At 35.5% G+C, this 17,005-nt stretch overlaps 1 protein-coding gene across 1 annotated transcript; it reads left to right on the forward strand.

The window, feature by feature from the left end:
- Nucleotides 1-11,850: 11,850 nt before the first annotated feature.
- On the forward strand, nt 11,851-15,251 carry LOC131030869 (GTP-binding nuclear protein Ran1B). The gene is made up of 8 exons (XM_057961813.2): nt 11,851-12,039; nt 12,145-12,211; nt 12,315-12,371; nt 13,004-13,121; nt 14,193-14,282; nt 14,385-14,564; nt 14,693-14,770; nt 14,884-15,251. The coding sequence occupies exons 1-8, from the start codon at nt 12,037-12,039 to the stop codon at nt 14,951-14,953; spliced, it is 663 nt and encodes a 220-aa protein (XP_057817796.1). The 5' UTR covers nt 11,851-12,036; the 3' UTR covers nt 14,954-15,251.
- The last annotated feature ends 1,754 nt before the right edge of the window (nt 15,252-17,005 follow it).

Raw genomic sequence — 17,005 nt, forward strand, 5'->3', positions numbered from 1 at the left:
TATTCAATGGGAGGACTCAGTACATAAACTGAATTACAAAGCAAGAAGCCGGCTAAGCTAGCCTCTTCCACTTATGTAGTGAGAATTACAAATAAGAACAACGAGAATGATTGATTAGTACTACTAAAACAATCTTACAAAATAGAGATATGAGATAAGATAAGAAGCTTAATGTTGATCTCAAACAATCCACTATCAAAATCACACCACACTTAAACACTACTGTTGTTCTAATTCTGTAAGCTAGAAAACACACTATCTAGCCATACCGGAAACACCAAAACACTCATAACTTTCTCAAAACTAACCGGAACCACACCAAATAAAATGTAAATAACTAATATAACATAGGAAACCAATCCAATACCTCAAAATCACAACTTGGAAGCCTCAAATGTGTTGCACGCATCCCAAGGTAAATATGAAAATGGTGCTACAACAACAAACTTTGATTTGCAACCAAAAATTGTGATGACCACCAAAAGCCACACTAAGATATGAGAATGATTATCTTCCCAGTACGCTTCCAAAGAGCTGATAACCATGAGAACGATGCAATCACTTGGTCAAGAGGTATGAGCAAAAAAAGGTTTCAGCAACTTCGCGACCAACAACAAGGAAACACTCCAAAATCCACACAAAACTCTCCACAATTTGTTGAACACTCACGGACAACACTGGAATTACAGGAACACAGCTAGGTACTATCTTCCAAGTACGAAACTGAGACTTAGCTAGGAAGCCACACTTCAAAGCTCGGATTTTCAATTGTCAAACTGACAACATAACAATGCAATTTCGTAAGATATCCAAATGGGAGGCCAAGCACCTGTATTTATAGTTTTTCCCTTTGAAATTAAAATGTAAATGCTCCCAAATTCACCTCTCCGATTTGCATTTCATTTCACTATCACATGGCATCCAAATGATATTTCATTTCATTTCCCAAGGTGGGCACCCAAGTTGCATTTTAACCAATAATTAAGCAAGTTCGAACTTGCCTAAGTCTTCAACAATAACTTAATGCATTCTTCAAATTTCAACGCCTAACTTAGGAAAATATAACATTGATATTAGATATAAATATGTCTTTTCCTAAGTCACCCAATATATCATTAATCAGTAATTAAATAATTGAATATTAAACCTTAGGATAAGGAAATAATATTTAATTAAATCACTTGTGACTCCAATACTGATTATCAACAAAATCCAGGATGAAGCTAAGCAATGAAGAACATTGAATTGCTACAGGAATAGGACCCTGTCCAAACAGCTAAAAATAGAATTGTACAATACTACCACTTACTAAAAATAGTAAGTCATGGAATACTCCTTTGAAAAACATGATCTTTGCACCTAGAGAAAGAGCTTGGAAAGCTCAGTAAGACAACATCATCCAAACAACCAAACCCTAACTTACTAAAAATAGTAAGTTCTCACTTCACCAAAGAATCAAATGCATGTTATGCCACCCTGAAACTCATGAAAAACCTAGAAGAAAACCATAGACAGAACTAAAGAATTCCCTCCTCGTAAACCCTAAAAAGCTCAAGCAAAGCTCCACAAAAGTTGGAAACCCTAATTCTCCTTTCCAAATAGCCTACGAGTCTCCAAAATAGGCCAATGGACCACTGAACTAATAATTGTGGAGAAGAGGACATTACACAAATCCACTAGCTGAATCTCTTGTCGGTTCTTCTTCTGAGTTATCAGTTACTCCTTCCTCATCAACATAGTAGCATGATTTGTTTTTGTATTTCTTGTACTTATGCTTGATCTGATATTCAGGGTTAGGCTTAAAAGATCTTTCTCTTTCTTCCAATTTCGAATTCCTTTCAAGACATCTAGATGCAAAATGACCTATCTTATTACATGCAAAATATTTGAAAGGAGATTTTACTTCATACTTACTTCCTGGCGGACCTCTAGGTATCCTTCTAGAAAATAGAGCTTCAAGTTACTCATGCTCTTCATCTTCTTTCCTGATCTCTTCCAATTCCTTTGCATACAAAACTTTCCAATCTTTCTTTCCGATTGATGATGTAGATACCTTAAATGCAGTATCAACCTTTGTAGCTCCAGGAGGACCAAATTCATCAAGCACAAAAGCAAATATCTTCCCAACAAGAGTATCTCTATTGACAGAAGAATTAGGCATGGTTCTTAGCTCATTAATTGCAGTTACCTTCATCTTATATGTCGGTGGAAAAACCCTTAACACTTTTAAAACAATCTCTTCCTCGCTCAGAGATCCACCACATCATTGAATTCCCAATACAATTTCATTAACCCTTTCCATGAATGCAAAAATTCTTTCATCTTCTTCCATCTTCAAGCTTTCATATCTTACCAGGTAACATTCAAGTTTTGCAATTTTAACAGTAAGATCACCTTCATTTAGAGTCTCCAACTTGTCCCACATAGCTTTTGCTGATGATTTGTCTGATAGTCCCATGATTTGCTGATCTAATAAGACGCTTAAGAGGGCTTCTCTAGCTCTACAATCATTCTTAATGTTCTTATCCAAGTTTGCTAGTGCGGGAAGGCCAGATGCCGAATTATGAGGAGTGTGACCATTCTGAGTTATTTCCCAAATTTCCTTTCCAATGCATCTTAGACGAGTCTCCATCTGAATCTTCCATACTCCATAATTTGTTCCATCAAGCCTAGGGTTGTCCCTTCGGAAAACATGAGTTGAACTATTAGTTGCCATAGGATCTTCCTCAAGCGGTTAAGCTTCTGCAAAAAGAGGACCAAGCTCTGATACCAATTGTTAGGATAACTGGTGAACAACTGAGAGGGGGGGGTGGGGGGGTGAATCAATTGTTAACATATTATGTGAATTAAAGCACTTAAAACCTTATATCGGTATAACTGATTAAGCATTAAAGCATAAATGAAAACCGGAGAATCAATACCATGCAGCCATAACACATAACACCATGATTTGTACGTGGAAAACCTCAATGACGAAAAACCACAGTGGAAAACCCTACCCACAGTCAGATGATACTTCTGCAACAAGTATATGATTACAATAGAGGCCTGCACATGCAGGAGGGCACACTTCCTAGAGCGCACTGCTCATCACAATGGAGTCTCACTAACTATAGAGATGTCAACCATCTCAAGATGTTTGGACTACAATCTAGAAAGAAGAACTACTAGTGATAGCATCAAACATGCTAGATTACAGTTTCGGTTAAGCTCAATACCAGAGGTCTAAAACCTCTTACTCAATCACCTATGATCAAAATTCTTTGCACAAATGATTGTTACATTATTCGCTCCTTGCCCATCATCTATGATCTATAATGAGATCTTACATACATTTATACCAACCCGAGACCTAGCCAATTAGGTCAGCCACACAAATGATAATACAATAGATCCATTACATAATCCCGAAATAAAATCAGAACACATGTCATCCTAAGGCCAAACAAATATCATCCAATCAATAAAACATCCTGGAAGCGCATCGAAGGATCCACCAACACGTTTCATGCAAGCCGGTCCATAACCCAGATATCACCGGACCTAAATTAGATCCACACACGCCAAAGCAATGACACCAATCAGTCGAGGCACGAACACAATCACCATCAGCATCCTAAATCCCTTCTAGAAGCTGCACCAACACCACTTATGCATTACATCAAAGATCTTCAACAAAGCTCTGTCTGTGAAACCCTTACCAGATCAATAAAGCAAGCTTACTAGAACATAAGATAGCATCCAATCATCAAGTAAATACCAACTGACTGAAACATACTTCAGAAGCATATGAACCATCCATACAAACATATTCCATCAACCAAATCATACCGATGGCAATCAACTGATTATTTTCCCAATACAATCCATCTACCGGAAGCTGGTAAACAACCATAACAACAGGTGTTGACATCAATGACAAAACATCAATTCCATATTATGGCCAACAAGACTCATAGGAGGAATGAATGAATTGTGATTGAAGGAGTTGCCCCCTTGATTGGCATTTATAGGTGGTGAGTGTGATTGGGTAACAAGGGGAGCACTCGTGGTAGGACAAATGAAAGAAGAGGTATTGCCCCCATGACTAACATTTGTAGGTATGCCATTTTGTGTAGAGGTAGTCATGATGTTTGATGTGAAGGTAGGCACACTAGCCATATGATTTGTTAAAGGAATGGAATGGTTAACATGACTAGGAGGTTGTGTATAACCTAGGTTTTCAGCATAATTCTTCATAGGCATGATATTAGAATCAACAATATGAGCAATACCATGCAAGATATCGACACCATGTTTATCACTTTGAATAGTTATTTTTAATCCTTCAATCAATGGGAGAGCTTCACTTTCCAGGTATTCTTGACTCATCCATTGTTGAAGATTGTCAAATTGATTGTCCATCTTTGCCAATTGGTCAACGGATACCCTAGTTAGTGACTCCTCCTCATTATGAGAATTATTAAGAGGATAAACGTGAATATTTGTAGGATTGGAAGAACCACCAATATCGTCATTGAAAAAGCTAGCCAAATTAGGCTCCATTTCCTCAGTATTTAAACCTTGGGCGACCTTAGTTCTACAACTTCTCCTTACAAGGGTGCTATAGGTAGGACTAATAGTAGTAAAACTCATGCACTAAGGGAGGGAATTTTTAATTTGAATTTTAGAATGCAAAATTCTAGAAAAAATGATTGAAAGAGTCAAGAGTAATAATGTAATCTCCTAGGAATTTAAAATTTAAAATTAGGGCTTTGTTAAAATAACCTCTTAATTTAAATTTAAAATTATCCCTTAGAAGATAGAAATTTAAATTTAAAATTAGCGCTAAAAATGACCTCTTAATTTTAAAAATTTGAAAGGAGGGAAGATCAAAATTAAAATTAGGGTTGTCCAAATCTAACCTCTTAATTTTAAAATTTTAAAATTTTAGAATGTCGAAGTATTGAAGAAATTAATTTAATTTTAAAAATTAGGATATATGTAATTAACCACTTAATTTTAATATTTAAATTGAAAATCGAAATGTTGAAATTCAAAATTATTTTTGAACTTAGGGCGACCTAAAACCAATAAAATTTCACACATCTATGGAATTGAGTAGCAAAATATAGTCAAAACAGGCTCCCAAAATTTGAGGAGAAAAAGTCAAGACCAGGTAGGTAGCGGACGTGTCTATTCTGGCTCCAAAACAATAGTATGGATTGACTAACACGCGTGTTAGTCGCACATTTTACATCGTTGATTTTGCAATAAACGGCTACAATTGACTAACACGTCGCTATCACGCTGTACGAAAGGTCTGTTTTGGAGCCAGAATAGCTTCGGCCGTAGGTAGCTAGCTACTTGGTCCGACCAACTTTTACCAAATTTTTAGGGAAGCAAGATATCGTGATTTTAATGCAAATTCCAGAAGAATATGAGAATTGGAGATGTCTAGATATGCAAAAATAAGCCTTGAAGGTCGAAATAGGACACACGTAGGATGTTTGAGAAGATGATTAATTGAAAGAATAAAACAAAAAAGGGCACACTTAAGGGCCGACTATGATGTAGAAGTACAACAAGAGGCTTTAGATTTAATTGACTCAATTTAATGCTCAAAGGAAAATTTGAAATTGCACAAGATTAATTTAATTTTAAAAATTAGGGTTTGTTGCATAAACCGCTTAATTTTAAAAATTTAAATTTGAAAATTTGAATGTTGTAAGGTGGGAATTTGAATTTTAAAATTGAAGCAAGGACTCAAATCTGAAAATTAATTCAAGATCCACACAACCCACGAGTTCAATTTTAAAATAAATAAAATTAGGGTTTTTTTTATTTAACCACTTAATTTTTAAAATTTTTTTTGAAAATTGAACATATAAATGAAAACTTGAATTGTAAAATTGAAGAGTTCTCAGATCTGAAACAATCAATCCAATTTAGACAAATCACAAGCTCAATTTTGAATCTAAAAATTAGGGTTTTTGTGAATTTAACCTCTTAATTTTTGAAAATTGAAAGGAAATTAAACTTGTAATTGAAAATTTGGATTTTAAATTGCATACACTCAAATCTGAAAACAAAAATCAGAATTAAGGGTGTAAGGAGTCGGGTTCACCAAAATGTAAAGTGTAAAATTGGAGCTTTGGCAAACTCACCACATGGAAGGGGGAAACCACTAAGCCGATTTTCACTTGGAGGACTTTACATTCAAAAAAGGGGATGAATCTACTAGATCCAATCCTAAATGATACAAGGATTGAATACTAAGTAGATCAAGTGTTGTGTTTGGAATGTGTTTGACCCTCTTTTGTAAGTTGACTAGTTGAATTAAGACTAAGTGCTAGAAATTAAGACAAATATGAGAAAACAATGAGCTACAGATTTGGGATTTTGTCGTGCACTTGGATCTGAGAAGTTTGAGATGATTCAGAGCTGCTCTGCGAAATCTGCCAAAAGTTGTAGCGACCGTGTGTCCGGACCAAGTCGCCCCCCTCTTGGTCCTTCAAACTTTTCGTGCATCAAAAAAGTTTTTTTTTCCGTCTCTACAAATAAAACTTAACTCCAAAAGAACATCTGCACACCTGCTTCCTGCACACAGAAGGAAAGGGAAATGTGTTGGGAATAGGGGTTTGCCTTTAGGTCAAACCCCAGTTTTAGAATTAACCAAGTGGTTGAAACAATGTAATTGAAATGACTCAAAGTATAAATCCTCCTATTTGAAGGGGTGTTAAATTGATTGAAAATGAAATGCTTATACCTCCTTGTGAAGTTTTGCTTGCCTCCACATGGAATTGTGATTTCATGGATTAGAATGATGATCTCTTCAATGCTTGAAATCTTGACTCTATTATTGCTCCAAAGCTTGAAGGAAGACTGAAAATGCTCAATTGCTATTGAATGCTTGAATGCTTGATCTCTTGAATGCTCATATGCTTGATTGAATTTCATGATCTTTCAAATGAGAGGGGAAATCCCTCTTATATACTTGTCTGTAGGATGAATTGATTAATTTTTTGACATGAGCCGACATAGAGGGGTTTTCCCACTTCAAAATTGAGATAGGCAGGGGGAGGGGCCTAAGGATAGGTCCCCATTAAGGGGACCAAGGCGCCATGCCCTGGTCCTACCCTAATTTGGGGCAGGATCGAGGTGGCAGCTGGGTGCATCACTAAGTTGAATGAATTTTTTGACATGTGTGAGTATAATCAGGTCCCCAATTAGGCCGAGAGTGCAAATACTAAGGTGAAGACCCAAATGTGGTCAAAAATTGCAAGGGGTGCAATTTTAGGATGTTACACTACCTTCCTTCTCTCTCTTCCATGAATCACCTAGCATAACACAACTTTCTAATCTATGGAATATACACTTCCTTTTTCCTTCCCCATGAGCCCATAGCATAACATTCCTTGCTAGTCATTGGATCATGATTCATCACTTGATGCATTCTCTTTCTCTTTCCACGCGACCACCTGTGCTCTTGCAATAACATTTTCAGAATGGAATTAGTGGCTGAGACATTTTGATTATTGAGGTCTCTTCAACTAGTTGACTTGGAGTTGTTGTTCTTAGTACTAACCCCTTTTGTGTATATTTTGTCTTTGTTTGTCCTTTATTTTTTGTTTGTTTTTGTCTTTTTTGTGTGTCCTTATATGTGGTTATGTGGCTTAAGATCCTAAGCTTGGGGGATTGTTCCCTCAAATTTAGTTATTTCTTATCTCCCTATAATTTTGCTCCTAGTTGATCCTCTCTCTCTCTCTCTCTCTCTCTCTCTCTCTCTCTCTCTCTCTCTCTCTCTCTCTCTCTCTCTCTCTCTCTCTCTCTCTCTCTCTCTCTCTCTCTCTCTCTCTCTCTCTCTCTATTGTGGGTATCTGTGTAGGCTCAGAGTGGGGGATAAAGTAGTGTCATAAATCACAATCTCGTATAATTTACACCACTTTTTGTACCCCTGCCTTAGTGTGTCTCATTTTAGCTCTCGTCCAAGCCTATTTCTAGCCTTTTATCCCAAACTGATGTCATTCGTCTGCATGATGGTTTGAAATCTTTCTCGAGCTGTGTGCACCCTATCCTCAACTTACGCACCATGTTTTGGGTGGCCAAGGACACTTGGGGCGCCCTTGTCTTGGACATACTTGCTCCGGACAAGGGCATTTAGGGCATCCTTGTCCCACAAATTTGGGCCCAAATTTGAATATCCTAGTGCATGCTTTTCGCTAGTTGGTTCCCGATAACAATGCCTCAATTTGACCATTATAGGTCAACCTAATTGGTGAAATACCTCAATAACCCTATATAAGATCATTATTCCAATTCATCTTCATCCTCAAGTATTCATCATCATCCACCTTCAAGCACTAGCATCCATTGAGCATCAAGGTAACATTTCATCCCACCATCTTCTTCAAGCATCCTTCGAGATCTAGATATCATGGATAAATAAATTACATCAATCTTCATACAAGCATGTGTTCATGTTTGATTTTCTTTAGGTCTCATCACGTCATGCCATTTTATTGCATCAACACTTGTGATCACATCCAAAGAGCATTGCATCAACACTTGTGATCACATTCAAAGAGAATTGCGTCATCAATCTTCATCAACTACAATAAAGCTGAGGTATAACATTCAACACTTTACTTTAATATTTCAATCTAATTCAAGGGTCAATTACAGGCCAAGGGTTTGACCTAGGCAAACCCCTATCCCCAACGCAAAGTCTCTTCTTATGTGTGTAGGTAATAGGTTCAGAAGTTGTAATTATAGAATTTGGCAAAGTAGACAAGGATGAATAAATATAGCCTTTGTAGGACTGAAAAGCGGAGGACAAGGTCACCCCACATACCTATGGTTGACAAATTTCCAACGAATTTATAGGAGGATATTCAAGACCGCAGTATGATCTCGAAAATATAACTTTTGTCTACATCTAACATTCTAAGGATAGGGTCACTCAAAGCATCCTTGTTTTGCACTTTTAGGCTCAGATTCCAGACATAGGTTTCGCTCTACTCCTTGATTCTAGATCCATGTTTATGTTTGCATATCACATTCGAAAATTCTTGTTCATGTTAGTTTGTGTAAATTTCATACCTTTAGCCCTATATCTAGCATTCAATTTACATATTTTCATAGCTCATTATCAACTCAAACAAAGGGATAAATAAGGAGTCAATCATCATTCATCATTTGGACGTGGATTTATTGATCTCATTTTGCTTTGATGTAGTTAAGTAGTATAAATAGGTTTATTCGTGGTTTACATAGCTTAACTTGTGAACACTTATTTTCACCACTATTACAATACTTGTATGTATTTATGTGTGTGTGTACGCACATACACACATATTTGTAAATATATGTACACATATATGTATATGTATGTGTATATATATACACATATGTGTATATATAAATACACACACACACATGTATATACATACATGTGTGTGTGTGTATGTACACACACCCACTCATGTATATACATACTTGTGTATGTGTGTATGTACACACCCCCACAAACACACACCCACACACACATACACACACATACGTACATATATACAATTATTGGCACTCAAAACTAGGTTTAATGAATATAATAAGCAATTCAATTAACTTGATTTAGAGTTGTGACAAAATATATAATATAAGTTAAAAATTTAGGAATAAATATAAAGTCTTAGCTGCTTTTGATGGTTGATAGATAATTGTGTGTTGTTCCAACCATAAATTTTGACTCATACCTCAAAATTGTGACATCATAGATTTGTTGGAAGAAGAATGACCGAATCTAAACTAGTGTGTCCTTACAATCTTAGCTAGATTAGATTTGTGAGTGCATAATTGAATCAATCATAGTTGTGAGTGTACAAATTATTATGTGCATAGACTTGGATTTGTACCTATGGAAATGATATGACAATTCACATAATTTTGAAACTATGCTCGCCTCGATCTCCTATATTTGAAAATTTGTAAAGATACATGATGTTTATAAACAATGAAAATTCACAGAATTGTAAGATTCAACTTCTCCTTCATCAAACCCCTAGCAAATTAACTTTATAGCATCAAGCCAAGATTAAATTATAAGCAAGCACACAACAAATATAGATTGATGCAATATGATAAAATGCTTTGATTATACACTAAATTCATTTTTATTCCCTTTGCAAATTGAAACCTAGATGTGTTCGATTGAATCCTAGTTTGTCTTGGAGTAGATCTCCAAATAAGTGAATAACACTAGGACAACAACCATGTACACAAGTTAAAAAGAACATGCACTATGTTGACTCGCAATGACTAGTAAAATGATTGGCAATGCATTATTTTGATTTTGAATTTTAAAAGTGAAAAGATCTTATTTGAAATTACAAAAGTAACTTTGTTTTGTGTGTGTGTGTGTATGCACGTGCACACACACACATATGTATGTATGTATGTGTGTGGGAGAGTATATATACACATATATAAACACACACACACACACACATGTATGTACATACATATACATGTGTGTGTGTGTATCTATAGGCAGAGATAGGTAGTGGTTCAGAACCTGGGGGAGAGTTTATTTCGAACCAACTAAAATATGCTTGACCTAGGGGTGTGTGTGTGTGTGTGTGTGTGTGTGTGTGTGTGTGTGTGTGTGTGTGTGTGTGTGTGTGTGTATTTATGTATGTATGTATGTATACATACATACATATACATATACATATACATATACATATACATACATACATAGATACATACATGTGTGTGTGTGTCTACACACACACACACACACACACACACACACACATCTTAGCTAGATTAGATTTGTGAGTGCATAATTGAATCAATCATAGTTGTGAGCAAAATTAATTATGTGCATAGACTTGAATTCGTACCTATGGGAATGATATGACGATTCACATAATTTTGAAACTTTGCTCACCTTGATCTCTTATATTTGAAAATTTGTAAAGATAGATGATGTTTATAAAAAATGAGAATTCATAGAATTGTAAGATTCAAGTTCTCCTTCATCAAACCACTAGCAAATTAAATTTATAACATCAAGCCAAGATTACATGATAAGCAAGAACACAACAAATATAAATTGATGTAATATGATAAAATGCTTTGATTCTACATTAAATTCATTTCTATTCCCTTCACAAATCAAAATCTAGACGTGTTCAGTTGATTCCTAGATTGTCTTGAATTAGATCTCCAAATAAGTGAATACGCTAGGACAACAACCATGGACACAAGTCAACAAGAGCATGCACTATGTTGACTCACATTGCACAATGACTGGTAACATGACTGTCAATGTGTTAATTTAAATTTGAATTTTAAAAGTGAAAGAATCTTATTTGCAATTGTAAAAGTAATTTTAAGTTAGATCTACACTCGTAGATCTAATCTATGATAAAGACTTACAATTATAAACACTGAAAATGAAATTATGAAAATTAATAATAATAAAAAGAATCTAAATATAAATTAAAATTACATATAAATATACCTTGTAAATTAATTATTAGATATTGGAAGACCAAAGAACCTAGAGAACATTACATAGAATAGATTTGAGTTCTTATTAGCTAGGGAAAATGACCTCAACCATACATTGGAAAAAAGGGAACCCAAAGAAGAGACATATTTTCTCCTAAAATATCTGAATGTTGCATCTGTCCAATTGACCGCCTTTCCAACTTTCAAAATTTCTAAACATCTTATTCCACGTGTCGAACGATCAGTACAATAATTACCGGATCTGACGGGGATCGGACGGCCAAAATTCTCGCGTTTGTATGAAGCTAAGATAACCTAATATATTCCTACTAAATGCAACTCCCGGTTTAATTAGAGACCCCGCTCCTTATTAAGACAAACGATATAAATATCGGGGTTTAGAGCAATTTTATTGTATTCCTTCGTTTTCTTCGTATCCGTCTACAGCACCTTGCATTTGCAATAGATCGGATCGGCAGGCCTCTGGTCTTCCTGCGTTGGCGTCCAATTTGGTAACTGAAGAGCTTTTGATTGTGAAATATGGTAGGTTGTAGGTCTTTCTGTTATCTGTTTCTTGTTCTTAAACCCTAATCTTTCGATTGCTGTATTCTTTTTGACGGTTGTTTATCTGGTTTGTTCAACGTCTAGGCTCTTCCCGGCCAGCACGCAGATTGCCCAAGTTTTAAGCTTGTGATTGTCGGCGATGGTGGCACTGGTAAGATAAGAGTTTGAAAAGTCATGAATTCTGGGGTCTTATGTTTTTTGTGTTTTAAATGATCTCAATGTGTTGTAATGACTATTGAAATCTGTCTCAACAGGAAAAACGACATTCGTGAAGCGTCATCTTACAGGGGAGTTCGAGAAAAAATATGAGCGTATGTAAACTTCTATATATGTTTTTGAAATATTTTGTAATGGTATTAATAAATACGGCTGGGGTTTCTTTCCTTGTTATATATCATACATGTTTTCTATTACTCTGTCGTTAGATATGCATTTATCATAACTTATTGGGTTTTGTTTGGTTGTAATTTGCCTATTGGCGATACCGGGCATTTCTGACACCGAGTGGTTGATTATTATGATCAGTAGTTGGGGTTTTGAACTAGTGTTTGCAGTTCTAGGTCATCCACAGACTCAATACGATTTGTGCATTTTATTGGTATTGTACCCCGAAATCTAAGTATATCGATGTTGTTATCTCATATCTGCTGTATTTTGGCTTTCTTTTTTTTCTTTTTTTTCTTGGTTTAATGACACTCTAGGGATGCAGAAATTTCAATCACTAAACTATGCCGTGGCATTTCCGGGGAAATGGAAAGGTCACTTATCAATCATTAGTTGTGGATTGTGTAACATTAAACGGGGTGGCCAAATCGATTCATATGACCTTTTAAATACTTGGATTTGTTTACGGGCTGTAGCAAATAGATGCTCAAATGTAAAACTCTAAATTGTGTTGAATGTTTATAAAACAGATATTCTGAGCATTTGTTTTGTTTTACAGCTACCATTGGTGTAGAAGTCCATCCTCTTGATTTCTTCACGAATTGTGGAAAGATTCGTTTTTACTGCTGGGATACTGCTGGTCAGGAGAAGTTTGGTGGGCTACGCGATGGCTACTAGTGAGTTTTACTGTACCTTTAATTTGCATTCTTTCCTTGTTCATTTGATATGTGACCATGGTTTAAGAGCGAGTTTCCTGTACTTAAATGTTTTGGCTAAATATTTTATAGGCCAAATGTATTTTACTTTTATCCATACCATTATTTCAGTGTTTGATCAGATGCTTGTATGCCTCTTTGTGTAATGCCTTTTAGCTTGGATTTATATGTCTTTTTCACCGGTTTACGTGTTATGTGAACCTTATACTCGTGGATCTTAACGCATCCAACTATTGCAACTGGAATTAATCTGGTTCTTGGTTAAATTATGTGCTGTTTGTTTGTTAGTGAATCTGATTGCAGTTATATGATCGAAGTTGATTTGCATGCATAGCTCTTGTATTACCATCAGTTGATTTCAATGCATTAGCTCTTATATGATCATCAGTTGATTTGCTGGCATTAGCTCTTATATGATCATCATTTTTAATTGTAGATGCAATTGTTGATTGAATGTTAGCTGTATAAAGTGTATTTTGTATTATATTTGTTATGGATTTGTTTGTTCTGATGTGAACTTCTGGTTCATGATTGTTTTATTCTTTTGTATCAATGTTTTTTGGGTTGTACTCCATGAATCAACATTGCATAATCCTCATCTCTGTTGATGGATCATGGAGTGTGATCCAAATTGCATTTGTAAAAAGGTTTACATGGTTGTATACTAGAAGCTCACTGATATTATATTACTTGACAAATGTGTTAGTTTTATACAAATTAGTAAATGTTATTGAATTGAACTGGTTTGTTGTTTCTGAATTCAGTTGTGTTTACTCATTTGCATATATGTTTTGTCATTCACAGACTGTAATATCATTGGTTTAGTGTAATGACACTGCTGGCAAGTTTAGGACTGAGTTTGCCATATGTTGGTTAATAATGAAGATTCTGATTTTTTTTTAACTGATTGAGTTTAATGGCATGCTCTGATAGTCTATAGTTTGTTTTCTAAACTGGCATTTCCGTTTTTTTTTAAAGGTTAGATTAATAAGGAAAATGAATATCATTGGTGTTCTTTTTGTTTGAATGCAGCATTCATGGGCAGTGTGCCATTATCATGTTTGATGTCACTGCTAGGTTGACTTATAAGAATGTCCCAACCTGGCATAGAGATCTTTGCAGGTAATGTTCCGGAAAACACTCTGTTTGCATTAGTGGTACCTAAGAAGCTAGTGATTTTCAAACAGTAGTTTGAGTCTAATAATTGTTTTCTGTAAATGGCAGAGTGTGTGAGAACATTCCTATTGTTCTCTGTGGAAACAAGGTTGATGTGAAGAACAGGCAAGTGAAAGCCAAGCAAGTTACTTTCCACAGAAAGAAGAATCTTCAATACTACGAGATTTCTGCCAAGAGTAATTATAATTTTGAGAAGCCATACCTCTACCTGGCACGCAAGCTATCAGGGTGGGTCTTAGACTTGCCTTCACTTTGTAATTTTGTTTTTAGAGTGATATCTATTAGATCTATTTTATATTTGCTGATATGTGATTTATCCTTTCTTCGAGTTTGATAATTTTTGCTTTGTTTTTTAGGGATCCAAACCTTCATTTTGTGGAATCTCCAGCCCTTGCTCCCCCTGAGGTTCAAATTGACCTTGCAACTCAAGCACAGTAAGTGGAGCATTCCTAATATTCTTCTCTTAAATCTTATGGAGAGTCCTGAGATTTGATCTTGCTTGTGTATTTATTTAATGCTTATGATTTTATTTTCTTACTTTCCTCAGGTATGAGGCAGAACTGACAGCAGCTGCAGCCCAGCCTCTTCCAGATGACGATGATGATGCTTTTGAGTAAATGTTTTTTTAGTCCATAGTTTGAATGCTTCTGCATTGTTAGGGTGGCGGAATTGTTTTGTTCTGTACCATTGGAGATGATTTATGAGTTCCTGAATTCAATTTCCTCTTTTGTATTTGGGCATATATACTAAGTTTTTGAGGTGCACTCAACACACATATGTATGAAGCGCAACTCCATTAATTGTTGCCAGGATTGCATAACTCAAACTGCTTTTGCAGGTTTCTTTATAATGGTTAGAACTGGAATTTTGAGATATCCACTCGTGAAGTCTTAATAGAAGTTTTTATTAGTGTCATTTCCACTCGTTGAATATTGTTGTGACGAGCAATGTATTAAATGCTTATGGTGGTGAAAGCTTGTTTGGCACGAGTTCTATTTATTTGTACTTTAGCGAGGGATAAATTCTCCAGTCTTAATAATGTGGCTTGAAAAGGTTTCTGGAATTTTGGATTGGTGAAATTGCTTATTATCAAATGATTGTCATTAGTCTGCCTTATATATGATATGGTTGAGTAGAATTTTATTTTGTAACTCCGGCAAGAGAATACTAGTTTGATTGTTGAAGTTGTAGGAGTGAAACCATCAACGAGAATTTCATCTGTATGGAAAATAAGTTATGATCAAACTCATGAGTTATCTGTCATTCTACAGGTTGTATTTTTAGGAGAAAACTCCGAATTTGATGTGTAATATGGTTGGTAGCTAGTTGGATATTTTAGTGTAGATGTTTCTTTGGTTTGAAATTTGAGTTAGATAACATGCATTTTTTGGCTTGAAACTTTAATCAGATACCATGCATTAGAACTGCTTGGAAACAAATTCCTTTGAGACCTTTTTCAAGAGTACGACAGAAATTTTGGATTAGTAGCACCTTGGAGACCTTTTTTCAAGAGTTCCACAGAAATTTCGAACCGGTGGTATTTCTTTATTGTGTATTGTGGCAATAGGGACTTGAATCTCAGTAGAATTAATGTACCGTTACATCACAACCCTAGGGTGGTGTAAATCAATAAGGACTATTTTACTTTCTTGTCACCAATTAATAAGTTGCATTCCATCAAATGATGGCGTTGTACATGGCAGTTCATATTCGATGATTATTATTTGGGTACTGATACTGATACTCAGATTTTGACTGATGAGACAAGTAGGCCATTTTTTTTTTAAATTTTGGAAATTCTGAGAAGTGCGTTTGCAATATCATGCTGTTCTATATTTTTGGTTCCTGTGATATGTATCAGTTTATGGAATACATACACATGTTTCTATTATCATTGCTGTGCAAATGTTGGGCTGGAGGTTTTAGGCTTTTTTAACAGAAGGATTGCAAAACAAGTAAATATTAAACCCCAAAGACATGGAGTGTGGATACCCACATTTCTACCGTATCTCATCCATGGATGACTCTCTCTTGGCTCACTAGAAATCAGCAACTCTCATAGACTACGAGGAACCGATTCATTATAGTGGTTGCATTAATTTTCCTAGGGGGATATGGAGCTGATTTTCGTAGTTGAGGAGAAGAAATCAAGTTTATGCAAGGGTATGCAACTGTTTTTTTTTTTGGCGAGAAGAAATTAAGATTATGCAAGGGTATGGAAACTGGTTTACCTTTGTAGGTAAAGAGAAATAAGTTTATGTAAGGGTATAGAACCTCTTTTCCTAGGTGAAAAGAGGAAATATTTATATTTAAGAGGGTATACAACTGGTTTTAATACGTAATAGGTGAGAAGAAGAAATCAAGTCCATGAAGGGTATGGAAGGGTTAATAGGTGAGAAGAAATCAAGTCCATGAAGGGTATGGAAGGGTTAATAGGTGAGAAGAAGAAATCAAGTCCATGAAGGGTGAAACTGATTGGAAGGGTTAATAGGTGAGAAGAAGAAATCAAGTCCATGAAGGGTGAAACTGATTTTCTCTTGGTAAAGAGAACTCCGTTTGTAAAGGATAGAATATGGAACTGTGTATAGTTATAGGATATGGATTGTGGTGTGAAGTATATGGGAGTCTCCACTTGGGGGTAAATTTCTTTATAGAGGTTAAAATAATCT

Source organism: Cryptomeria japonica, chromosome 10 (genome assembly GCF_030272615.1).
Source record: "Cryptomeria japonica chromosome 10, Sugi_1.0, whole genome shotgun sequence".
NCBI classification, from domain to species: Eukaryota; Viridiplantae; Streptophyta; class Pinopsida; order Cupressales; family Cupressaceae; genus Cryptomeria; species Cryptomeria japonica.

Coding starts and splice junctions, on each gene's coding strand:
- LOC131030869 (XM_057961813.2), top strand. Junction 14,283..14,384: donor TGGCATAGAGATCTTTGCAG/GTAATGTTCCGG, acceptor TGTAAATGGCAG/AGTGTGTGAGAACATTCCTA. Junction 14,565..14,692: donor CTGGCACGCAAGCTATCAGG/GTGGGTCTTAGA, acceptor TTTGTTTTTTAG/GGATCCAAACCTTCATTTTG.